A 26,944-nucleotide genomic window follows, 5' to 3' on the forward strand; every position below is an offset into this window, starting at 1 on the left:
GATTTGCTGATTTCAAAGCATTTTTAGTAGTTGTAAGGATAACAGAGTGTAGTTGATGTAGGGAAGCCTGACAGTGAGACGGCTATCAAAGTATGTTTGCAAATTGGTAACATACTAGGCTTGATTGAACAAAGAAAATACAAAAAAATGAAGTCTTTCATCTTAGAAAGGCAGACTAAACAAAGTCAAAGAATGACATTGTTTTGACAGAGGAAGCTTCAATCCTCTTTGCTTTGTCCAAACATGGTTTCTGTTAATTAGCCTGTGGTTATGCACTGCCAATACGTAAAATAATGCACTGAGGATTAACCAGTCATGCTTTAAATGAGGGGCAGAGCTCTAATTAATAAACGCTAAGCGGCCTCAGATGCTGAAATATAATCAATACTTCTGAGGACAGCAAATGTGGCAAACTTTCCAGCTTCTGCACATGACCTTGAAAACGAAGGCAGATATTCGGGTATACAGAAAGAAGGGAACAACTACTTTCTCCACCAGTGTCACAACTCCAAATTCATTGAGTTAACAAGATGCTAACATGGACAGGCTGCGTAGCTCGCCTTCATCTTCGTAAGCCACGAACAAAAGTACAAAAGGTAAGATAAAATAAGACCCAGAATCTTGGTGCGAATATTAGTCCTCCTGGGAAGTTCGTATTTACAAGTTGATGACAAGTTTTATGACTTTTAACTATTCAATCTATTAGTATTTTATCCTTCTTAAATGATCTTAACTGTAGCACTTTGAGATTTGTTCCAAATGTAAAGTGCAGTACAAATACAATGTATTATTATTATTATTATTATTATTATAAGTTGGGAAGTGGTTATTACGAGGTCAGGTGCATTCAAATGACTTTGGTCGGAGCAAGATGGCGAAAAAAATACAGAAAGTTTTAACACTACTTCTACACTAGAAGCAAGCCTTTTTTTTTTCATTTACGAAATTTAATTAATAGTTTAATAGTCAAATTCCATCAAATTAAATTGAATAATCTTTACATATTTTAATTTAATAATTATTTAATTAAAAATAGGGTTATTTAATTCAATTTGGAATTTTCCTATTAACTAAATTGCGTCAATCTTACAAAAAAAGCTTATATTTTGTTTTGAGTGTACAGTGATGAATAAAGAATGTACATCAGTTGTGTTTTTGCTTTAGTATTGTACCATAACGTCATAAACTGAAAAATCATATTTTGTACATGCAACTTAGCTAGTTTTATTGTAAATGAAATAATAATAATCATTTTATACATTGCGTCCGCCATGTTTTTTCACTGACACTTCATAATTACGATCTTTCTAATGTGGCTTAAATGCGCCATATGTTAAATTGTTGCTTGCTTTTGAACAATAAATTTTTTTATACTGTGTTCAAATATAAAATTTGGCTTCTGAAGCTAAACCGGTTTAGAACTGCTGCTGAGCTCCCTTAAAGGAACAGTTAAACTAAGGGTACGTTTATACGACAGCGATATGCTTAAAACGTAGAAGTTTTTCCTTCGAGTTTTCCAGGTACAGACGACACCATTGTCAAAACGATCCCCATTCACACGGATCCGCGAAAACTACTAAAAATGCTGTATTCTGCTGCCAAACCATTAGGTGGCGATGAAACACTACAGACTGAAATACGCATGTGCATGATGTCATCGTGTCACTTTGAAACCCGCTTTCAAAAGTTTGCGTTTTTAGACACCCAAAACGCTGTTGTCGTGTAAATGAATGGCCAAAACGCATAATTTTTTTAAATGTTTTTAGTTGAAAATTGTTTCGTGTAAACAGCCCCTAAGTCTAATATGAAATTTTGCCAAGTGTTAGCAATGCCAATGGATCAGTGGTAATTTCGTTGACGAAATGATTCGTTGATTTTCCGTCAACTACCTTTTTTCACTGACGAAAACGAGACGATAACTAAATAAAAACTAGTGTTGGATGACGAAAAATATGACGAAAATCAACTGTCATTTTCGTCAACAAATAAAAACGAGCGAAAATGTTAGGGAGGGACGATTAGGGAAAAGATCCAGTCAAAACTGATGTCCAGTGTAACAGATGCGCACATTCTACTGTATCTACTGTAGATTTAGTCGACTAAAACTAAAAACAATTCAGGTGACTAAAATATGACTAAAACTAAATAAAAATGTGCTGTCAAAATTAACACTGCATTGGACGCCTTTAGCTCTTTTGGCCCTAATATGAATTACCCTTCATAAACTTTTCGGTAGTTGCCTAGACTTTACATCATTGGTAAGTATAGAGCACAACAGTTGGGTTCGGGATGTAAAAATCACATTCATTTTCTCCATAGGAGAATTGATTTTTAACAACCAGGTTGTTAATCGTCGGTATATACTTTCGTCAATCCATCAGTCTGCATTATTTTCAACTTATGTTTTAAATAATCATGCTTAAATTGATAGTAACCAGACAGTTGATGGTCCCCATTGACTTCCATCGTGGAAGTCGATGGCTACACTGTAAAAAATTATTGTGATTTTAACGGTATTTTACTGTAAAAAACAGTTACGGTGAAAAACAGTTAATTGGTTAACAGAAAGTTTCCATACTATATACGGTGAATAACTGTAATAGATCTAACCTTACATTTCATTTAATTTTACAGTAAAATACCGTTAAAGTTTTTGGAAGTGAAAAAGAACAAGTCATTGAGTAATTTACAGTGAAAACCCGTAAATTGACATTCCCAGAATTCCCTGCGTGACACTTTGATGTATTTTCATTGCAATAACTATGTTTCTTCTTTGTTTTTTCTAATCAGTTATGTACATTAGGGTTTTATGTTACATCTGATGTTGTTAAATTAATGTTTATTGCATTTTTTTAATGTCGTGTTACCATGATGATGGTGTTTAGTGTTTGTGTGAATGACACTGAGCACCTTCTATATATTAGTATTGTCCTCTTAAAAGCTGCTTGTGATGAGCTTTGATTCATCACGTGATTCTCATCACCACTGTGATTGGTCGTTGTCCGTATATATCAAAGATACATAACAGATATTAGTATTTCAATAGGTTGGTAATTTAACATTATTTCAGTTAATGAAATATGTTTTTATACCGTAAATTGTTTACAGTGTAAACATAATCATTACAATATAAACCTTTAAATTATACGGTTTTGAACTGTAAAATAAAAAAATGTTTTAACCGTAATTATTACATTATAAACCTTTAAATTATACGGTTTTGAACTGTAAAATAAAATTTTTTTTAACCGTAATTATTAAATTATAAACCTTTAAATGATATGGTGCTCTCCCTAAACACCTAAAACGTTACTGCCGTATTTTTTACGGTAAAGTTCTGGCAACCACAGCTGCCGTTTTTTTGTGTACCGTCAACTGTCTGGTTACCAACATTCTTTAAAATATATTTTTTTATATATATATATATGAATATTTTCAATAAATGTAAAATGTTGTTACTATATACACAATCAACATCTTTAAATCAGTAGTTTTATATTTATCTGTTTTTTTTTTTATTTGATTGTCATTCACAATGCTTCATGGGATTGTAGTTCTTTCCCTCATTAAATTCATTAAGTCTTGTCTTTTTGTCAGATTTTTGAATACCGTTTTGCTTCAAATTAAAGTTTGTAATGTTGTGATTAGTTGGTTGGTTTGGTTCATGGTTTTGTATAAAACTCCCAATGGGAAAAATACTTCCGGAAACAAGGCTGCTGAAAAAAATTGGTAAATGGACACCTTACGGACTTCATCGACATGCACAAGCGTTCTTTAAAAGTGTAAAAGCTAGAGGGGAAACCTAAAATTTAATTAAACTTTTTTTTTTTAAGAGTTTAATGGCGTTTACTGGTGCATCAAAAACCTCAATACAATTGAGCATGCCAAGGCGACACATGGTGCTGACTGGAATTGGCTTTTTGAATAACACGTTTATTGGAATCTCAGCGACACAACTGGCATCCGACCCCTCCGGTGGAGAAGGGACATAAAGGGTTGGAAATTAGGCAATAGGGCCGCCACGGGACTCAGTTTGACCATGTGGCTTGATGTTCGGCTGGCTTTTTAATGCCGCCACTTCAATGAGTTTTGAAAAAAAAAATACCTAAATGCCTCAGTTTTGTTGGCTAAGAGTGTTTCATATCTTTTTACGCAGCAGTGGGGCTGGGGACAGTAAGTAATTTGATTCTTTTATGGCATATTTGTTCGGCGTGTTGGAGAGAAGAGCGAATAACAAATTAGAAATGAGTGTCTGAGGGAAAATAAACTAAATGTTTACAAATAATTCAGTTCAATAGTTTCTCAGAGGAGGAGTTGTTTCATATTAGACGAGCCAGAGACATAACAGTAGATATTAAAGACAATTGAAGTAAAATATTTACATTTGATCTGTCAGAAATGGTAAAGTAAGTGATAACTGCATTTAAAGAAAGTTTATGTATAACTTTGCATTTTATTTAAAAGGATTTACAACACAAATTACGTTTTTTTTTTTCATTTGTACACAATGTACATAAATATTTGAATGCGAAAAAACCAAATCATGCACTGAAAAGGGGGTTGAATCAAGAAGAAAACAGTAATGCATTGGGTGTTGAAAATCATTTCACATACCAGCCCTGGGGCGAGAAAAAAAGAACAAAAAGAAATGAAAAATATTACAAAAAATAATATTATCCATCAGGTTCCTGAAGAAAATCTATTTTGCATAACTTAAGGGCTTGCTTATGGTCTTCATAAGCCGTTCTGACTGAACTTGTAGAGATCATGTGTTAAAAAAATCTACTGCTGCCTCGGATAAAACTAAAATCGATGTTTAAAGATCTTCCTGATAGTCCAGACCTTGTGGTTCACCTTTATCGATTCAAAAGATAAGAACAGCAGATCAAACCCAAGAACGAGAACCAAAACTGCCTTGAACGATGCCTTCTGCTCCATTGGGCTCATGAAAACTATGTAAATGAAAGCTATTTATGTTCAATCGTGTGGGCATTGTGTTTTTCCTTTGACAAAAAATTGCAATGGACATTATGAAACGATATCCTGATAGACAAGATTTGAATTTATCAGTGTTGAACTCTGTATCTTATCATGGACTACTTCATATAAACTCCACTTAAGGTTCACCCAAACGTGACAATTTGGTCATTTAATCACCCGAAAGTCTTTCCAAAACTGTATGACTTTCATTATTTTGTGCAACAGTTGCTCTTTTCGCAATTACACTGGGAACTATAGTTTTCAAGCTTCAAAAGCACTATAAACGTGGTCCATATGAAGTCTTTAGAAGACATTTTGGTAGCTTTGCGTAAGAAATAGACCAAAATTGAAGTAAAAACAAATTTGACGTCCATCCTACATCTCTATGTAAAGTTCGTGAGATATGTATTTGTATACAGAGTCACAAAACCATCTGAATGATTCATTCAATTTGGTTACAATGATTAACAATAGGGGAAGTATATCAGTAAATCATTTTCACCTTAAATTTCGTCTTGTTTCTCGCACAAAGCTATCGTATGACTTGAAATATATCGCACAAGTATGATGGACCACTTTTATGTTACTTTTGTGATGCAAAAGAAATTTGACTATTTACTCACGGACTCAATTTGCTAATAACAATTAAACAGTAGGGGAAGAATATCAGTAAATAACGAAATTATATTTTTTTCTCGCACAAAGCTATCATGCGACTTAAAGGGATAGTTCAACTAAAAATTTAAATCAGCCCATGATTTACTCACCCTCTTCCTAGGTGTATATGACGAATACAATCAGAGTTATATTAAAAAAAGCCCTGGCTCTTCCAAGCTTTATAATGGCAGTGAATGGGGAGGGGGGGTTAGAGATTTTGTGGGCCAGAAAAGTGCATCCATCCATCATAAACTCCAGGGGGCTAATAAAGGCCTTCTGAAGCGAAGCGATGCATTTGTGTAAGAAAAAGATCCATATTTAAAACGTTATAAACTAAAATAACTAGCTTCCCACGTCATACATCGCGTCTGGGGTTATTCTTTTGGCACAAGTCGACTTGCGTAGGCAGAAAGCTAGTTTTAAATATGGATTTTTTTTCCGAAAAACCCATCGCTTTGCTTCAGAAGGCCTTTATTAACCCCCTGAAGTTGTATGGATTACTTTTTTGATGGATGGATGCACTTTTTTGGGCTTCAAAATCTCGTCCCCCATTCGCTACCATCATAAAGCTTGGAGGATAAATTATATTTTTTAATATAACGCCGATTGTATTCGTCTGAAAAAAAGTTATACACACCTAGGACAGCTTGAGGGTGAGTAAATCATGGGGTCATTTAAATTTTTGGGTGAACTATCCCTTTAAAGGGTCAGTTCACCCAAAAATGGAAATTCTGTCATTAATTACTCACCCTCATGTCGTTCGACGCCCATAAGACTTTTGTTCATCTTCGGAACACAAATTAAGATATTTTAGTTGCAATCCGATGGCTCAGAAAGGCCTCCATTGGTAGCAATGACATTTGCACTCACAAGACCCATAAAAGGTACTAAAGACAGTGGTTCTACAATCATTTTATGAAGCGACGAGAATAGTTTTTGTGCGCAAAAAAAAATCTAAATAACGACTTTATTCAACAAGTTCTTGTCTTCTGTTCAAGTTCTTGAACTCACGAAGCACCATGACGCATGCGCGAGAATATGACGTAAGACAAGAACTTGTTGAATCAAGTCATTATTTCGATTTCATTCCCCACAAAAACATATTCTCGTCGCTTCATAAAATGATTGGACATTTTAACAACATCTTTAGTCCCTTTTATGGGTCTTGAGAGAGGAAATGTCATTGCTGCCAATGGAGGCCTTTCTGAGCCATCGGGTTTCAACAAAGATATCTTCATTTGTGTTCGGAAGATGAACAAAGGTCTTACGGGTTTCGAACGACATGAGGGCAAGTAATTAATTACATAATTTTCATTTTTGGGCGAACTGACCCTTTAAGATTTTAAATATAGCTCACAAGTATCATAGATCACATTTATGGCACTTTAGTGATACGAAAGAACCGTCACTAAGGTGAAATCTTTACATTTCACCCGTCAAATCACAGGAAAGTGATTGATAAAATAAAAACATTCATTGTAATTGCATGGAAAGCAACAAGTCTTCCACCGAAAAAAGAAAGTCATGCTGGTTTGGAAACGACATGGCAGAAAGTAAATGACCAAATTGTCCATTTTATTTGAATTTATTCAAGGTCTACGCTCGCTTTGGTTGGGTCAAAAGTGGCTCGCACAGGTAAATTAATTTAAAAAGAGTCTAGAATAAATAAGAATGGACAGAAAATATGGTTTAATGAGAAAATCAAGGTAGAAATCCTAATTAAATGCCACATGTCGTCTCGGTTAGCTCCACGTTCCGTGTTGAAAAAAAAACGTTCTTTGTTGAAAAGGTGAGACCTTTTGAAAGTAATGCTGGGTCACGAAATGAAAAAGCATCACCTAATTTGTGACGCTCTAAGAGGGACCGGTTTTATCTGCCGTGATTCCGTGCGTCTCGGCAGCTACAACGCTCATTAAAATCAGAAGAGGATGAGGGGGCATGAGAGATTGACAAGCAGAACAGATTTCTCCCTTTCATCTCCGTTAGCATTTGCCAAATTCAATTGAAGGAGGAAAAATGACATGAAAAATAGCAAAATCGCTGAACACAAACAGGGATTCAGTCCTAGGCTCCTTAATTGGGTCCTCGGGGAAACTTTCCGGCTACAAAATCCGGGATTTTGGGGTGTTTATTACAGGATGTTAAGACTCCGATGGCTGACAGAATATTAAGTAAAAGGGTTGAGGGAGCGGGTGGACGAGGAACACAACAGCTGCTTGTCAGTCAGGGTTTTGGCACGATTGTGTCAGTGGAGATGAACGTTTCTAATTAAGGAGGAATAACTCGGTCCAGTTTAGTGAGAGCAAACAAAAAGGGGGGAAAAAAAGCTTTACTGCCCTCTGGTGTTCACTGAAATGTTAAAGTCAGATGACCAGTAGTGCCGGGTGGGAGAGATGGAGGAGACTCAGTTGCCGCCCACTCCAGCAGCTGTGGTTGCCGGTCCAGTGCCGCTGCTCAGTGCTGATTTGCCTTTGTGCCGATGGCCGCCACGCCGTCGACCGCTTCCACCGGACGTCGACTGAAAGAGACGATGAAAACCACATTATTTAGGGTGGTAACCAGAGTTAAAGGGAGCTTCTCATTGGTCAATAGTTGAATAGATAGTCGACTTTTGTGATGGAAAACAGATTTAAGTTTTTTTAGCTGGTCATTAAAGTTCATCTTTAAAATTGACAATACAAAATCTCGCTTTAAAAGTACTAGGTTGTTGTTTTTATACGTTTTTGTTCAATTGTGTCATTTCAATAAGAGAGAAACATTGAAAAATAGTTCCAATGAATTAATAAAATAATTAATAATGAACTAATAAATGAACTAATTTGTTTGTCATTTTCACCTTAGCAAAACAAATTAAAATATGGCCATACAATTTAGTTTTTTTTTAATTGTCAATGGGAGACTCACTTTAAAAATACCATGTTGTATAGTGTGTTGTAAACATTTTTTCCCCCATAACAACATTGCGATGTAGTAACAAACTGTAATGGATGCAGTTGTCGTATGGTCACGTTGGAATCGCAATGATAAGCACAGGGTTTTTAGCAGTTTGTCAAAATCAATTTCCATGTAATTTCAACTATCTTTTTTCAATCAAAAAGTTTTGATTGAATGAGCAAATTTAAAGAAATTCAACTGAAGTTTATGAAAATCACAAAACCAAAATATTCAAGAGTTCAGGGGACTCACTGGTCAATAGTTGATTTTTATTCTATAGAAAAGCACATTAAAAGTTAATTTTTTTAAAGGGGCTATATGCGTTTTTCTGAAATTTAAACTCGCGACTGACACCTGTGGCCAAAAAACAGAACTGCTCTTATTTTCTGCTCGCTCTCGCAGCGGTGGTGACGTCACATCCGCAGACAGCGCGGGAAAAACCTACCCGCCAGAAAATAGGAAAAATAGGATACAGGCTTATAGGTGCACCCACTGTGAGCGGACAAGGTGTCAGTATGCTCATCAGGAGATGTTTGAGTCATAAATGGTCAAATAAAAAGGCTATTGTTACGTTTATTTTGGGGAAAAAGTTGCATATAGCCCCTTTAAGTTTGTCATGTGTCATCAAATAAAATAAAATAATAGAATACATATACATATATATATATATATATATATATATATATATATATATATATATATATATATATATATATATATATATATATATATATATATGTATATATATATTCTATATTAATAATATATAATATAGAATACAATCGGAATTATATTTAAAAAGTCCTGGCTAATCCAAGCACTATAATGTTTTAAAAAGTTAAAGTTTTAAATATGGATATTTTTCTTACACAAACGCGCCACTTCACTTCAGAAGGCCTTTATTAACCCCCCAGAGCCGTGTGGAGCAGTTATATGATGGATAGATGACTTTTAATGAACTTCAAAAACGACCCATGAAGTCAATGCCATTATAAAGATTTGAAGAGCCAGGATATGTTTTAATTAGTGCTGGGAATCAATTAAAAAAAAAAGTACTAATTAAATCGCATTTTTTTCTGTAATCTGTAATAATATTTTGATATTGTAATAATTTCATATATACTCCAAATTAATGTATAAACAATTTAAAGACAGTATATTTTAAATATGTGCTGTAATTACATGTTTTTATGAATGAAGGCCAGTATCACTGATGTCTCTCTGAAACATTAATGACGTTACATTACGGTATAACTGAAAGCTCCCAATTTCAACATTTATTAGGCTTTAAAAAAACTACTTTTAATTTAAGTGAACTTAAAACAATCTTTACATAAACCTCAAATAATAAATGTTATTTTTACCTGTGGTCTTCCCTGTTAGAAATGTAATAATTATCAAACACCTTTCTTAACTGCATAAATAATAAATGAAATATAGATTAATCCTCATTAAAGCTACAATTTTCTCTGTTCCCGTTGTTCTTTGATGAACATTAATGACAGGCATCATCAGTGCTCCTGTCACTTTAAGATCGGCCGCGGATCTCACGCGCTGTCCCGCACATCTCATTTCCTCACAACTCTTTAAGTTCATTTAAGACGTTATTTAACTAATTTAAGACTCCTAAAATGAGAATACTCAAAATCCTCTGTGTTATTGTTTGTTCAAGAGCAAAAGAGAACTCGATTTGAGCAGGAAACTGACGCGAGTCTATCTGTGTGTCGAGTGTGTGTGTGTGTGTGTGTCAGTGTCCCTCGATTAGCTGACATGAGACGCAGCCACACAGACAGGACACTGACACACACACACACACACACACACACACACACACAGACAGGGCATTGACATACAGCGCGTTCTCTCGTGTCTTGTCGCGCTTGGAAGCATTTACATGAATAGGAGCGTGATGATCATGTAACGCTAGGCAAAAATGGATATAAAAACGGACGCTGCGTTATTTGCGTTAAATATTTTTAATACGTTAAGCTGAAAAAATTAATCGCCCACGTTAACGCGTTAATTTGACCAGCCCTAGTTTTAATAAAACTCTGATTGTTTTCGTCTGAAAGAAGAATGTCATATACACCTAGGATGGCTTGAGGGTGAGTAAATCATGGGCTAATTTTCATTTTTAGGTGAACTATCCCTTCAACACATTTTTTTTTACATTCAATTATTTTTAAAAGCACATTAAAAGTTCATTTAAGTTTGTCATGTCATGTCATGTCATGTCATAAAATAAAATAAAATGTATATACTAATGATTTTTAAGTTATCCTTAGCAAAACAGGTTAACACTATTCTCTTTCACTTTTTTACAATTTTTTTTGGCCAATTTAAGGTTAGTGGCAATAAAGACTTGATTGTCTGAGCAAATTTTAATACATTGAAATTAAATTAAATATTAAAAAAAAAATAATAATAATTTTTGTCATTTTCTCCTTAGCAAAACAAATAAAAAAAAAATATTTTCCAAGTTTAAAACAATTATTTAATTTTTTTGACATTCAATTATGTATTACAAGAACATTAAACGTTTATTTTTCTAAGTGTGTCGAGCCATCAAATAAAATAATATAAATCAATAATTATTAAAATTATTGTTTTGTAATTTTCTCCTTCGCAAAACAAATGAAACGTACATTTTATTAATTTTCTATGTTTGGAACAATTCTCTTTCATTTTTTTTGACATTCAATGAATCTCAGACTTACATTATTTTTAATGTAATTATTTCCTGAATTTAACACAATCATATTGTATATTTATCAGCTAAAGCTTCTTATAGTTGCGGTAGATTTCTTAATTAATGGCAATTAAAGACTTAATAGACTTTGTGAGCAAATTTCAATAAATTCATAAACCTGCAATTTAAGATCTCAAAATTGATGAATAAAGACAACTTTATAATTTGAACCATTTAAATGGAAACAAACTCAGAATTTGGTCTGCAGTGGCCATTAATGGAAGAAAAAAAAAATCAATGAACCGTAAAGTCTAAATGAAAGAGTTATGTGCTTTTCATAGGGGATTTGTTGCATTCAAATACTGTACAGGAAATAAACCAGCCTAATTCAATATATTAAGACTCTAATGTCCTTTATAGTCATAAAAGTATTGCTCTTAATACCTCTGTGATTTACACTACAGTAAATTAAAATTTTAAGAAGCTTAAAGAGTTTGACCTTAAAGGGCTTAAAATCCTTTTACATTTCTTTCTCGTCGTTTAAAAAAAAACGTATTCACTTTGTTGTCACCTTTATAAAGTGTCTCCTTGTCCCCTGCAGGCCACAAAGAAAGAGGAGACGAGAAAAAGAGAAAAGGGAGGTTTTGGGGATGAAAAGGTTCGAGTAATTTCAAGGGGTCGTAAGTGTCCGTGAACGTTTGGAGATGAATATTACATGCAGCCCGAAGAGAACGTTAAAAGAACCGAGATGTGAAGCGGAAAAAGAGCATATGAGGTGAGAGAAAAGAATGTAATAACTAGCATAATATGAGCATTACAGATTCTATTAACATGATCATCAGGTTGTGTAGACTTGTGGAATAATCTGTATTCATTAAAATAAGTAATAATGATTCATAATATTACACTGGCATTCAAAACTTTGGAATAATAAGATATTTCAATGTTTTTGAAAGAAGTCTCTTCTGCTCACCAAGGCTGGATTTCTCTGTTAAAAAATACAGTGAAAACAGTAATATTGTGAAATATTATTGCATTTTAAAATGACTTTTCTATTTGATTATATTTTAAATGTCATTTATTCCTGTGATCAAAGCTTAAAAAAAAGAACAGCATTTATTTTAAAATAATTTGTAGCATACACTACCGTTCAAAAGTTTGGCGTCAGTTTTTGTTTTTCTTCCTTTTTGAAATAAATGAATACTTTTATTCAGCAAGGATGTGTTAAATTGATAAAAAGCGATCAAAAATATTTCTATTTTGAATAAGTGCTGTATAATTCTTCAAATTATATTTTAAAGTATATTAAAATAGAAAACATTTATTTAAAATTGTAATATTTCTCAATATTACTGTTTTTGTATTTTGATCAAATAAATGCAGCCTTGGTAAGCATAAGAGACTTTTAAAAACATAAAAAAATGTAACATTTCCAAACTTTTGACCAGTACCAATCAGCATAACATTATGACCTAATATATATTGTTCCCCCTTTTGCTGCCAAAACAGCCCTGACCCGTCGAGGCATGGACTCCACTAGACCTGAAGGTGTGCTGTGGCACCAAGATGTTAGCAGCAGATCCTTTCAGTCCTGTAAGTTGCAAGGTGGGGCCTCCATTGATCGGACTTGTTTGTTCAGCACATCCCACAGATGCTCGATTGGATTGAGATCTGGGGAATTTGGAGGCCAAGTCAACACCTCAAACTCGCTGTTGTGGTCCTCAAACCATTCCTGAACCATTTTTGTTTTGTGGCGGCACATTATCTGCTGAAAGAGCCACAGCCACCAGGTGATGTTAAATGTGATTTTCTTCACCTTCTTCTATTGCTCCGTGTTCCAGTTCTGATGCTCACGTGCCACTGTTGGTGCTTTTGGCAGTGGACAGGGGTCAGCATGGGCACCCTGACTGGTCTGCGGCTATGCCGCCCCATACACAACAAACTGTGATGCACTGTGTATTCTCACACCTTTCTATCAGAACCAGCATTAACTTCTTGAGCAATTTGAGCTACAGTAGCTCGTCTGTTTGAAAGGACCACATGTGCATCAATGAGCCTTGGCCGCCCATGACCCTGTCGCCGGTTCTCCACTGTTCCTTCCTTGGAGCACTTTTGATAGAGACTGACCACTGCAGACCGGGAACACCCCACAAGAGCTGCAGTTTTGGTGATGCTCTGACCCAGTCGTCTAGCATCACAATCTAGCCCTTGTCAAACTCACTCAAATCCTTACACTTGCCCATTTTTCCTGCTTCTAACACATCAACTTTGAGGACAAAATGTTCACTTGCTGCCTAATATATCCCACCCACTAACAGGTGCCGTGATGAAGAGATCATCAGTGCTATTCACTTCACCTGTCATAATGTTATGCCTGATCGGTATATATATATATATCGTCGCTGTCCGATGAAAACCACGTATGTTCATTTTGCCGATTTTGAGGTTTTTCCGACGGATTGAATGTCCAGGTTCATTTCCGTATACAGTATGCTTCACATATCTAAATGGCCAATGAAAAGTTGTGAAATCATGTCATCTGATTTTCACGTATATCCATTTGGTGTCAAAGCTGTCAATCACGCCGCGTATCTCCTGCCCTGTGGAAGCATCTCGCCGGTCTCGTGAAGTTTCTTCGAAGCTCAGCACTGGATAGCCGAAAGTACGACATTGAAGCTCTCCACAGTTTAGTTCTAATCTAGTTCTTCACAGATTAGTTTGCTTGCTAGTATGTAAATAAACTCGGTCTCATTGATAAGATTCAAACTTTTTTTTCTTAGTCAAACTGATCAAATTATAGCCTGTAATGCTACTGTCATGATTGTCACTAGAACATGCCTCACTCATACTGCGATCACCGCTTGCCAGAGGCTGAGAATGTCCAGCACGTATTCCTCTGTCAATATGAAACGCCACTTGGCCATTCTAATAATGATCGGAAGAACGCGTATCGACCACCATTACTGTTAAATATGCACGTATGTCCATTTAAACTCAATTTTGGTCAAATGTGGATTATATCATTAAACTGGCAAGAATATGGTGACATGTAAAGATGCCGTACCAAGTATGACAACGCTACATTCAACTGCTTTTGAAATAGTGTTTTTTTCACTTCCTGAAAAGTAACCGTTTTGGACATACGTGAATTTCATCGGGCAGCGACGATATGTATATATATATATATATATACATGTACACACAACACATACAATTATTATTATTTATTTATTGCTGACTTAAACTCAATTACAATTAAGTTTCTCTCACCAGTTGTCCCATTTGAGGGCTTCCTCCCATCTGTGTGGTTTCCTCGCTGGCTGATAAAGATCCTTCCACCTGTGAGAATGTTTTCTTGGTAGACTGCATCTTGGCCAGAGGCTTGGTTTGAAGCAGCTGTCGTACACGCACAGACAACAGACAGGAGTTTCAGAAGGAAATGCATCGCCAGTTTTCATGACTCATGCTGGAAGTTATGGATCTCTATTTACTGTAGAGACGTCAATCATGCATATTTCATAATGTCAGCCAATACAGTAAAACCGATTCAGATGGATGAATCTCAAAGAACCTTCCAAGAACGTCATATTTCACACACACAAAAAAAAGAAAAAGAAATAACTTTCACAAAGAAAATGAAAACCTATTTTTTGCATTTCGAGCTTTTTTTCCCCAGAATTGCGAGATATAAACTTGCAAATGCGAGAAAAAAAATCTGAGTTGTGGGATATAAACTATCAATTAGGGAAAAAAAATTGAGAAATCATTTTGTTTTGTTTTTTGTTTTTTACAATTTAGATGGCAAAAAAAATACAATTCCATAATGTGACCTTGACATGTTCTTGTGAAATTCTTAGTTTTTTCTCTTTGTTTTTAAACTCTCTTTTAATGACCATATGACCTCTGACCTTAATGATGGTGCCCACGGCCTTGGTCCTGCCCTCCCTGAAGACGAGCCTCTGGTCCGTGTGAAGGTACTCAGGGGTCTTGATGAAACGGAAGTGTACGGTGGCTTTGTCCCCTGTCCGTAAACAGTCTTTGTTCATGTCGATGATGGTGGCGGTCTGTCTGATACTGCCGCAGTGAACTATGACAGAGAGAAACTTATCAACAAAAACTGCTAATATATATATATATATATAAAATAGCCCAACTCTCACACAAAATTTGCACATTGTGATATAATATCCACTGGCCCGCCCTCATGGTTTAATAGGGATGAAACGATTACCGGTTTCACGATAAACCACGGTAAAATTTAGTGAAGGTTTAGCCTGGGAAAACCCAGACAACTTCCGGCAAATTTAGATTTGCTCTGCAAGTAGTCTGGCAAAGAGTCCATTCAAACCCATTTCTAAACCCTAGAAATCGCGGCACCAATTAGAAACGTTGGAGCGGGCTTTACACGATGACGACAGCGCAGCGTCGTTGAAGCAGATTTTCCGCTGCTGTGGAGCATCACTCGTTCGAATCAGCTATCGCGTCTGTTTTAAGCGATTTAAACTTCTCCTTTTCGTTAAAACCCGAGCAAAGAACAACACTCGAAGCCTTTATATCTAAAAAAGATGTTATCGCTGTCTTACCGACTGGATTCGGCAAAAGTCTGATACCAGCTTGGCCCTTTGGTGGCTAAACGAATGGGTCTTAGCGAGAGTCCTCTGGTAGTGTTAATGTTTTATAAAATATAGTTTTATGTCCTTTTCAGGAGTGAATGAAGTTGTTTAAAGCTCAAATCTGTTGTTTATTTATAAAGAGAGCGCCTTTTTTTAAAATTTGATCTGCCGTTTTCGGAGTTGTGAGTTCCAGTGGTTCAGCGGCGCTCAATCGATCATTGAGCCCGCCGAGAGACGCCTTTCCTCGGCCAGTCCTTCTGCCGTCTGCCGCTGGCTCTGATGTCTCTGCAGTGGTTAAACCGTCTCGTCTTGTGTAGATCTAACGGCTGATCTTTGCTCTCATTAATCTATAATTTGTTCCTAGACAGATCGTTTTGTCTGAGGGCAAAGTGAAGTTTCATAACTTTATATTTTTAAGATATTAAACTTTACCGTTGTAGTCTCCTAGCGCTGACTTTGACTGAATTGCTTTATTTATTGTATAGCTTCTTACACCTTTTACTTATACTTGTATAATTGCTATTGATGATCACACATAAACTGACATTTAACAAAAAGAGACTGGGTTGTGTTTTGTGTCATATTTGATTTATTACAGTGATAATCATAGCCTATATATTATGTGTGTGTGTGTGTTTTTAAATGTAAACGAAAAGAGGCTGGGTTTTTTATATTTCGTTTTGTTATAAACATGCATTGAAGATAATATGCATTGCCTGCTGCACTACATATACAAATATATACTGAGTGATACTGTCAAGAGCATAGTAGGCGGACTAGTGTCCTCCCGTCCTCGGGAGTTCGTTCTCCAGAGTCAAACTTGGTAAGTCACGGACGCAAGTCAGAAGTTCGCGTACGAAATATGTCATAAAACACCACTGCCTCATTTCATAAAAAAATTAAACATAATAATAATAATAGCCACACGAATGTGGTTCAGGCAACGCGTAGCTAGGCCTACATTGATTATCTTATGTATTTATAATAAAACGAAGTATAAAACACCCTGCCTCTTTTCGTTTACATTTTAAAAATAATATATTAAACATTAATATGTGGTTTAGGTAAGGTGACCAGATTTCTGAAATGGAAACCGGGGACATTTCCTATTTGAGAACACAATTACAGACAAGAACGCATATTGAGAAACGGCCAGAGTCAGATGTTTCTCCGTCGCTCTGCATACGTCATCTCCCTCATCTCTCTGATTGGTTTTAGGTCTATCCAATTGCGCCGAGAGGCATTTGAGCGACGCCCGTTGGTGACGCCCCTTTGGAAATGATTTGTCTATGAAGCTTTGCCAGACCATAACTCAGTTACTACTGAGAATGGTCTGGTTTTAACCAGGCTAGTGAAGGTTAGTAATATCGTATAAAATTTAATTATCATTAAAACCGCGTGTGATTATCACGATTGTGAAAACTGGCGGTAAATCTTGTCCAGTCAGCGTCAGTCTGTTGCGCGCACCGCTGTTTTTTGAATGAGAAGAAATGGCAGAAGGCAGTGACAGCGCAGTGAGATTTTTCAGACTTCTAAAAGGCCAAAATCTGAGGTGTGGTCATATTTTGGCTTTTACAAAAGTCCTGAGGGAAACTTAATCGAAGATGGTCACCCTGTCTGCAGAACATGCCAGAAGAAAGTCGCTGTAATAGGGGGAACACTTCAAAACTACGAACGCAAGGCAAGTGGACTTTGACCTCAATACCAAAACTACGTCTGGGAAATAATAACGTGAAACGAACGAACAAATTCAGACAAGACTAGGGTGACATTAAGGGATAATAATCAGGGCTTGACATTAACAACCGCCATTTGCGGGGGTAACTTAACGTTACTTGGGCTAACGTTAGCCACTCTGGCGGTTGAACTTATTATAGTCTTCTCAAAAGCCATCTGTTATAATCGCGTTGCGCATTATAACCACTCACACGTGTTTCTATTGAGTTTATGAATGCAATATATTGCTTGAGGATATATTTACAGAGATAATATTAGAGATTATATTTACGACAAATTATTATTATTTATGCGTTATGCGTTGCTATTGACGACGGCCATTATAAGGAAGGAAATCCCATGGAATAGAATCTAGCTTAAAAAAGTGCATAGAGCTGCTTTAGTTATTTGTTGTTTGTTGATTTTCATATATAAAACTTGTTGAAATGTTTTAAGTGTGTGCATCTGTTCTTTTTGAACACTTTCATCTCATTTGAACAAAACCGTGATATTATTGATAACCGTGATAATTTGGGTCACTATAATCGTGATGTGAAATTTCTATACCGTTTCATCCCTATGGTTTAAGATGCAAATATTTTCAATATTGCGATGTGGCATTTTTCTTTATGGTCATGCAAAATGGACAAACAATGATTTACTTTTGAGTGCATAATTTCCAGTGATAAAATTAAGTTCAAATTTAAATAATTATTAAATAATTACTAAATTATTAATTATTTAAATAAAAAAGAGGGCAAATAAACAAGCAATATAATTATACATATATATATATATATATATTAAATATACTGCATAGATTTATACTACAATGCTGGTTATAACAAAGTAAAACAATTCATCTTAATATTTTAAGATAAAAACAAAATTTACATTTTTCACAAATTCAAATACTATATTCATTATTTCAGAAGTATTAAACAATTATAATTTTTTTACCCAATATCATAAAGGTAAAACAGTGCAGATTTATACTTGATTATATAGTAATATATAATATTGGTTGAAATAAAACATGAAAACATTCAATTAAAATGTATAAACATTACTACAGTGCCAAAATGTGTGTATCCTTGGTATCTGACAAAATGTATATATATAATGGTTAATATATAAATTATAAATAAATATTTATACAAAATAACAAAAGGTGGTTCACATTTCTTTTTCAGTTATTTTATAATAAATACAATAAATAATAAATAATAAAAACAATAATTTTTTAAGATGATCTATATTGAATAATTAGTTGCCCTTTTCTGTTTCAAAAGTATAAACAAGGAGATCTTTAGATTTTTTAAATAAATACAATTTCAAATAAATATTTACTGCTTTAAAAATCCAAATATCTTATTTTTTTAATATATATAATATATATATATATATATATATATATATATATTTTTTTTTTTTTTTTTTTTTTTTTAATCTTATTAAAATATTTTTTTAAACATTTAATATAAGAAAAAAAAAATCTGTCAAATATTTATTTTAAATATTTTTTTATTACTTTTATAATAATTGTATTGTATTAATTTATATTAAATGTTTAATATAGATCATATACAAATAATGTTAATTACATTTTTTATATCAAAAGTAGGGTTGCAAAGTGGAAACCTTCGGAAATTGTGGCAAGTTTATGGAAATTTGGTTGAATTTATTTAAAATCTTATTATTAAATGTTTAAGATTATATATACATTAATGTAAAGTATTTAACAAAAATTCAGTCTAATATTTAATATTTGTCTCTTCTACTCACCCATAGCTTGGTATCTCGGCGATATCGTCGTCGGATGGTGGAGTACAAGAATCTCAGCCTCAAACTCCCAGCATGCCTGTGGGTTGAGACGGGGCGACACCATCACCATTCCCTTCCTGATCGACGAGCGCTTGATTTTCTTCAGGGCGAATGAGGCCGTCTGCCCACCGTGAACTTCCTTAACGGGCATGCGCTTGCGGTGGATGGACTTGACGGCGATGGGGATGAAGACGCCCAGAGGGTCTGGACCGAGGAGCAACGTATCGTTCAGCCGTATCAATCCACGTAAAGTAGTCCCTGATACTACAGTGCCTACACCCTGAGGAGCATACAAGAGGTTGAAGCGACTGAGGAAGAGGTAGAGAGAAAGACAAGGACAGGATATGGCATACCGGAACCGAATATGTGTCATCAATCTGAAACTCCGGGGGCTCGTCATCTTTAAACGTGGTTCTGGGGGACAGCAGGTTCAGGAACATTTTCAACAAATCCATGTTTTCACCCGTCACATTCGAGATCTGGAAAATCGGACACATCCTAGCCGCAAAAATAATGCTTTGGTTTAGTATGTATTTATTATTTCAGATGACATTAATAACTCTCAAGCTGATTCTTTGGGTGAAAAAGCACCATTTTTGTACAAATCAAAAAGTCTGAAATCTTGCTTTCCAAATTTTAGTTTTTTACATAATCAATTTAATTATAGTCACAGCAGTTGCTACATTTTCAGAAAGCCAAAAAAACAAAACAAGTTACAGTTTTTGAAGAAAATGTGGTAGGTATTTGCTCATGCAAAACCCGCGGCTAAGAATGCTAAGGTGTTGTGGTGGTTGCCAAGGTGTTGCTACGCAGTTGCTAAGGTGTTCTTGGTGGTTGACAATGTTAGTGGCCCAATGTAAAAAACAAACAAACAAGACCCTCCTGTTTTATTGGCCACAGGCAAAGATTTGGGAAAATTACCTCTCTGAACTGAAGTTCGAGGCCGTCACGATGACATCATCCTTGTTTTGCACCAAAACTGGAATTTTTCTGCATCCCGGAGATTTGAGTAACCTCTGTAATAACTTTAGTGTCTCTACAGCACACAAACGAACACAAAAATACGACTTGTCAAGAGTCATCAACTTTTACATCAACTTTTGACAGCACTTGTGGAATATTGTTGATTGAAATAAGTAATAATTTTACATTTAATTTCGTTGTAAATCCAATCTTACAACTTCAGAAACATGATAACTTTGGCATGAAATGTGCCAGGAAACCAGAAAGGGGTTGTTTGCCAATTCCACACTGCACTAAAAATCCAAAGATCTCAATATTTATACTAACAGAAAAGTATAAAGATGTATTCAGATCAACATTTAAATTTACGTTTTAATTATTAAATAAATTTAGGGGCCAAGCACCGATTGCATTGTATCCATTGGTGTTCTTATTCTTCCGCTCTTGACTCTATGGCAGCCCATAGAAATTTGGCACACTGATAGAGGACAGTCCCAACATTAACTACAGCTAATTTTCCAATTTTCCAAAGTTTCACTCACTTTTGTGCAAATAACTTTTGAACCGTAAGGGCTAGAAACAATATTTCTGCCATTTTGAATTTCGCAACAAACCTACTTTTTTGAACTTGACCTAGACAGTTTGTCTAATTTTCACCAAAATTGGCTCACATCATTTTTAGGCCATGTTGGCAAAAAGTTTTTAAAAGCTTTTCGATAACTCCAACTGTTCTCGAAAAATTTGCGAATTAATTTTATGTAGTTTGCGAAAACAGATGTGAGGCTGTATCTCCGCAACACTTTATCGCATTCAGACCAAACTTGGAACGTGTCCTCACAAGTGTGATCTGAGGCAATCTGCAGCGTTTCGACAAAGCGCCACATAGTGGTCCGGAGATATGGAAAATGGCTATTTTTGCTTATAACTTCTGAGCAGTTGGCCCAAACTAATACCTAGTCCAATGATATCCAATTTTCCAATGTCAGCCATTTTGAATTTTGTAGAAAAAAGCTGTATTTTATGAACGCATTAACGTATCGTAACGAAACTTGGTATGGGTTAGAGTGCGGATCGGGCCGCATTTTTCTGTCCGAGCCCGGCCCGCATCCGACTTTTATTTATTTTAATCACAAAAACATCAAGTTAAAAAGGCCCATTGGCTACCTACATAAGCTGTTTTAAATTTCAGATGTTCAATGCCTTATTGCGCTGACGTGACCGAGCCCGACCCGAACATTATTTATAAATATCTGTCCGAACCCGGCCCGGCCCGTCGGTTACCGACGGGTCCCGTCGGGCTCGGGTCAGGTCTCCATCCTCTAGTATGGGTCATTGGCACAATGCCCTGAAGGAGTCTGAGAAGTTTTGGACCACTTACATGCTTATAACTTTGGATGCGGTTGACTTTTGTTCATATCCTTAGATTCCTGAATCCTTGCCGTGTCCAACGATACCAAACATGCTAGGTTTCGCCTTATGGTTAGTGCAATGTTGGGATTTAGCACTTAAACAACTTTCACGAATATCTTTGAAACCGTTAGTCCGATCGATATGAACCCACCGTAGGAAAATCGGAAACGCTAATGGCCAAATGTCAAAATGTTGATAGTAAGTGGCCAAAAAATGCAATAAAAGTCGCGCATGGGTCATTTTTTGTGTCCTCATAAATATAAATGTATATAAACTCTTTAAAAAAAAATTTCGATTTGCACTAAATTTGACTTGTTTATGGGCGAACTCTGAGGACACATAAAAAAGTTGGTGGGATTGTGTCACTTGGTGGCGCTATAGTTTTACAAAACATACAACTGCATTCAACTGACCAACTACAATAGAGTATTAAGATATAAATTGCTATATGTATATGCATTGGCGTATCATTACGAAACTCCCTGTAGCTACTCAAAAAGTTAAGACAGCGCCACCTTGTGGTCAAAAGTTAAAATAAAAAATTGAATGGTCTTGATAGATTCACTGGGTCAGGCCGAGAACATGGATACCAATATTGCTATAATTGGCCACGTTTCCTGTCCGCCATTTTGATTTTCTTTAAAAACCTACTTTTTCGAACTCCTCCTAGACCGTTGGCCTGATTTTCACCAAATTTGTGTCAGATCATCTTCAGACCATGCCGTAAATTGTTTTATAGATATTGTTTCAATAGATCAAACAGTTTTCATATACCACATCAACGAAGTCAATGGAATGAAGCCAAAAGACTCTGATGCGGTATCTCTGCAATGCTTTATCTGCAATACTTTGCATGTGTCATTGACACCTTACTGAGACCACACCACATCAGTTTGGACACAACGCCACCTATTGGTTGAAAGTGATAAACCATTAAATCGTATTACTAGTGATTATATTTATGCTTTTTCAGCCATTTTGCCTATAATTATCTTAAAATGTCTTCAATTGCTCATTGTTGCAGTTGGTCTGATGCTCCCAGCCATGGTGGCATGACTTATCGTGCCTTCTTTGTACTTGACCCCAGCTATACATTTAAATATAATTGTAGTTTAAGAAAACAAACAAAACAATTCAGTCGAATATATTCAATCTATATCACCCACAGCTTGGTCTCTTGGTGATATTGTCAATGGATGGTGCAGAAATAGATGAAATTGTTGTCTACACTAATCAACATTATGCCACAACTGCTGTTGATATAACTCTTGAAGTAAAATAAAAGATTTGTGTTACCTTGTAAGATGTTAGCGGGACACATGTCTATCTTAGTTACGACTACAAAAACAGGAACGTTGAGGGCCAGAGCGAGACCGAGGTGCTCTTTAGTCATGCCAATGATTCCCGCATTACTTCCCACCTTCACGACAAAGAAAAGGACAAGGTTCATAAAACTTTAACCCGCCGAGTACGTACCCCTGAGGAACACCTACCCCCTCTCACCATTAGCATGCAGAAGTCTGGCATGTGGCCCGTCATGCCGAATACGGTGGTCTTCAGATACTTTTCATGCCCCGCCAGGTCGATGAATGTAATGACCTTTGACGACCTCTCGCAGATTTTGGTCCAGTCCAGGCTGGCCCCGTGACTGTCCGGTTTGTTGACCACATGCCCTTCCTGGTCGAAACCCAGGATGTCATTGCCGACGCTGCTGGTCCGTCCGCTCTCCATCTCGTGTTTGTGGCGGAAAAGCTTCTGACGGGCGAATCCACGACCGTTGTCAAGCTCGCCGTGGGTTAGGACGCCCAGAAGTGTGCTTTTACCAGCGTCTACATTACCTACGACCGCCACTCTGAGGCAAGAATGTGTCAAAATTATTTTAAGGAAAAAAAACTTTTAATGTAAGTTCTTTGCAAACGTCTTCTAACCTGACTTCCAGGAAGTCTTCTTCTCCCACACGGCGCCTAATAAGATAATCATGAACACGTCCCGCCGTCTCCTTCCTCTCTCTCAGCAGAATCAGGTCACCGCCAACCTGTTCGCAAAGAGACTGCACCGTAGCGACAGATGCTTCCATATCCCGCTCATCCAGACCATAATCACCACCGTCTGAGAGACAGAGACACTTAAGAATTTATCAGCACTCTAAATAAGCCATTTACATCTGGGGGAAAAACAACCTCACCTGTCCCCATGCCAACCACATAGATGGTTTCTCCACATCCTTCCTCCATTCGTTCTCGCAGCTGCTTTTGTAAACAGTCATACTGCTCTCCTGTAGGGCTGACCAATGCAAACTGACGACAAATAACAAAAAAACATCCTTGCATTATTAAAGTAACACAATATTTGTTGAGAATGCATTTTACTATATTACTTTCTTTAAAAGACCAAAATTTTGGTTTGCATCTCATATATTTAAAGGAACACGCTGACTTTTTGGGACTTTAGCTTATTCACCGTATCCCCCAGAGTTAGATAAGTCCATACATACCATTCTCATATCTGTACGTGCCATAACTCTGTCTGACACACCCACCGCTAGCCTAGCTTAGCACAAAGACTGGAGGTAAATGGCTCCAGCTAGCCTACTGCTCAACAAGTGACAAAATAACGCCAATATTTTCCTATTTACATGTTGTGATGTGTATAGTTACATCGTGTACTAAGATACGGTGAATAAGCTAAAGTCCCAAAAAGTCAGCGTCTTCCTTTAATATCTATATTCAGTGACATCAAAAAGACTTTTGTAAAACAAAGAATTATTGAAGCTTGTTTCCGCCACGGGATTAAAAAAAAATAGCAACTTTTTATCGCATAATTCAGACTTTATTTCTCTGAATTGTGAGATATAAAAAGACTGAATTGTCAGCTGACTTCTCAGAATTGTGAATTTATTCAGCATCCCACAATTCTGACATTATAACTCGCAATTCTGAGTTTATATCTCACAATTCTAAAGGGAAAAAACTGTTTTGATTTGATCTGAAGAAAAAAAAACGAATTGCAAGATATAAACTCACAATTGCGAGATAAAAAGTCGCAATTACCTTTTTTATTCCCTGGCAGAAAGCTTCCATAAAGTGTATGAATGTTATTTAAATTGCATTTATATATATATATATATATATATATATATATATATATATATATATATATATATATATATATATATATATATATATATATATATATATATATATATATTTCAAAATAATGATAGCACAAGCACACTTTTCAAACTAAACTTATTAAAACAAAAATCATATGTATAAAAAAGTGTCATTGCTTTAGACAGCAGGTTACAACTAATGTCACTTTTCTGAGCCATTTTTGCCAATGAACCTATTTTTAAACAGTAAATATGTGATATTATAATTCGTTTAACTTATAGTTTTATTGAAATTTAAAATACGTATATATCTGAATGTAACTGAATGACATCTGTACACGTTTAAGCGTATCCAATTACATTTTGGGGCACATATAAATCCTTATTTGTAGCTAAACTTTTTCATATTGCATTTTTTATTGCAGTTTTACGTGCATTAAAATGCAACTGCCTTGAAATCCCAATATGAATCATGTTTAGGTTAGCTCGCATACATGCACATAAGTTTGGGGTCTGAGCACTGTTGATGTAGTGCCAGCTGGCGTTCACATGCACAGCCAACGTGTCACTCATGCAGCAGCGTTTGCATTGAATTCAAAGTTCTTAATGTGTTAAAACACCACGCATTGATCAAATAAACTCTTATATTAATTCATGCACACAGAGAAGAGTTCAGCTCAGCTGTCAGGCCTTAAAGCCACCTTGCTGGTGAGGTCTAAATGATCCTCGGCTTCCCCGTTCTGGTTGTCGCCGGCGTCGCTGCACTCAGCGCCGGGCGAATCCTCCGCGCTGCCCGGGTCAGGTGCGAACATACAAGCCGGCACCAGCGACTCCACCGCGGGGCTTAAACTGGACTCCGTCGCCGCCATGTGCTCCTCCAGCGTGGGCCTCGGAAAGAGATTTATCCAGCGAAGTTTTGTTTTTCTTTTTAGGGGTAAGTTTGGTTTGACCGAGCAACTTGGTCACTCTAACGTAGTTTACATGCACTTTTTGTATGAGGAAAATGGGGCCTCTGGGGAGACGCGCCTACTCATGAATAATTAAGTATTTACATACAAGTCTTGAGGAAGCCTTTCTAAACTTGAACGTTTATTTGGTTAACTTTAATGCTCTAATATACTGTCTGTGAAATTAGATTGATTTTAAGACACGTTTTCACGTGGCATACTGTAAAAAAGTCAAAAGTAATCGATGTACTCGTGTAATTTATGCACTTTAAAAATGAAAGCGACGCCTACTCATGAATAATTAACTAAGCAAGTCTGACCAAGTACTTCTTTTTTAAATGAATGGGCACTTTTTATGAAAATAAAGCTAGGTTTAATACGCTGTTCTTTTTTTTTTTTTTTTAAAGTCAACTTTAATGAACGTATTTCTAGATGTGTTAGAATTGGACCTCCGTCGAGGCACTTCTACTTGTTAATAATTAATAAGTTTGCATAATTACATTAAAGTGCCAGCAGGCAAGTCTAAACAAGTCCCTGTAAGAGCTATACATTAACGTTTTTCAATGTAAATCTAGTATATGATTGCGATATGTCTAAGATATTATTTAGCTGCGATATGCAATATTTTAATAGATATATAATGAAATCGAGACAAGAGTTAGCATTTTATACCAAATGCATTTTTTGTTTACTTTTGCATTTAAGGGTGTCCTGGTTGTGCGGAAGTGGTGCGAACACAAGGTGGCAGTGTTGTCTCAAATATCCCGTTAATTATATTAAATTATATATTATATTATAAAAAAAGACGTTTATTTTCCCCCTTTTTTACACATTTTATAGTAGACTCCTATTGCACTCGTCAAATATGGAAAGATGCCAAACTCATTAAATTAACTTCAAATTATAAAAACATGAGGAAAAGATTAGAACGCATCTGTGGCATCTCTGTTTGCTTTATCAAGGTGAAGATATTTGTAATTGCCGTGCATATGTTTCCTTGGCAACGGATCCAGTTTGGTTTCAGTGCCAGTTCATTTCTAATGCAAACCGCACAACTCTTTGCCCTTTGGTGTTACAGATGCCTGGAAGTGTCTGTAAC

At 35.8% G+C, this 26,944-nt stretch overlaps 1 protein-coding gene across 1 annotated transcript; it reads right to left on the reverse strand.

Annotated features, from left to right (window-relative positions):
* Nucleotides 1–4,495: 4,495 nt before the first annotated feature.
* On the reverse strand, nucleotides 4,496–25,912 carry gtpbp1l (GTP binding protein 1, like). The gene is made up of 11 exons (XM_079807875.1): nucleotides 25,600–25,912; nucleotides 23,972–24,083; nucleotides 23,715–23,895; nucleotides 23,290–23,638; nucleotides 23,083–23,206; nucleotides 20,335–20,449; nucleotides 19,767–19,911; nucleotides 19,375–19,693; nucleotides 15,169–15,347; nucleotides 14,531–14,656; nucleotides 4,496–8,155 (listed from the first exon to the last, which is right to left on the reverse strand). Exons 1-11 carry the CDS (start codon nucleotides 25,765–25,767, stop codon nucleotides 8,042–8,044), a joined length of 1,932 nt encoding a protein of 643 aa, XP_079664001.1. The 5' UTR covers nucleotides 25,768–25,912; the 3' UTR covers nucleotides 4,496–8,041.
* Between the last annotated feature and the right edge of the window lie 1,032 nt (nucleotides 25,913–26,944).

The sequence above is a fragment of the Gobio gobio genome (assembly GCF_949357685.1).
Source record: "Gobio gobio genome assembly, chromosome: 24".
NCBI classification, from domain to species: Eukaryota; Metazoa; Chordata; class Actinopteri; order Cypriniformes; family Gobionidae; genus Gobio; species Gobio gobio.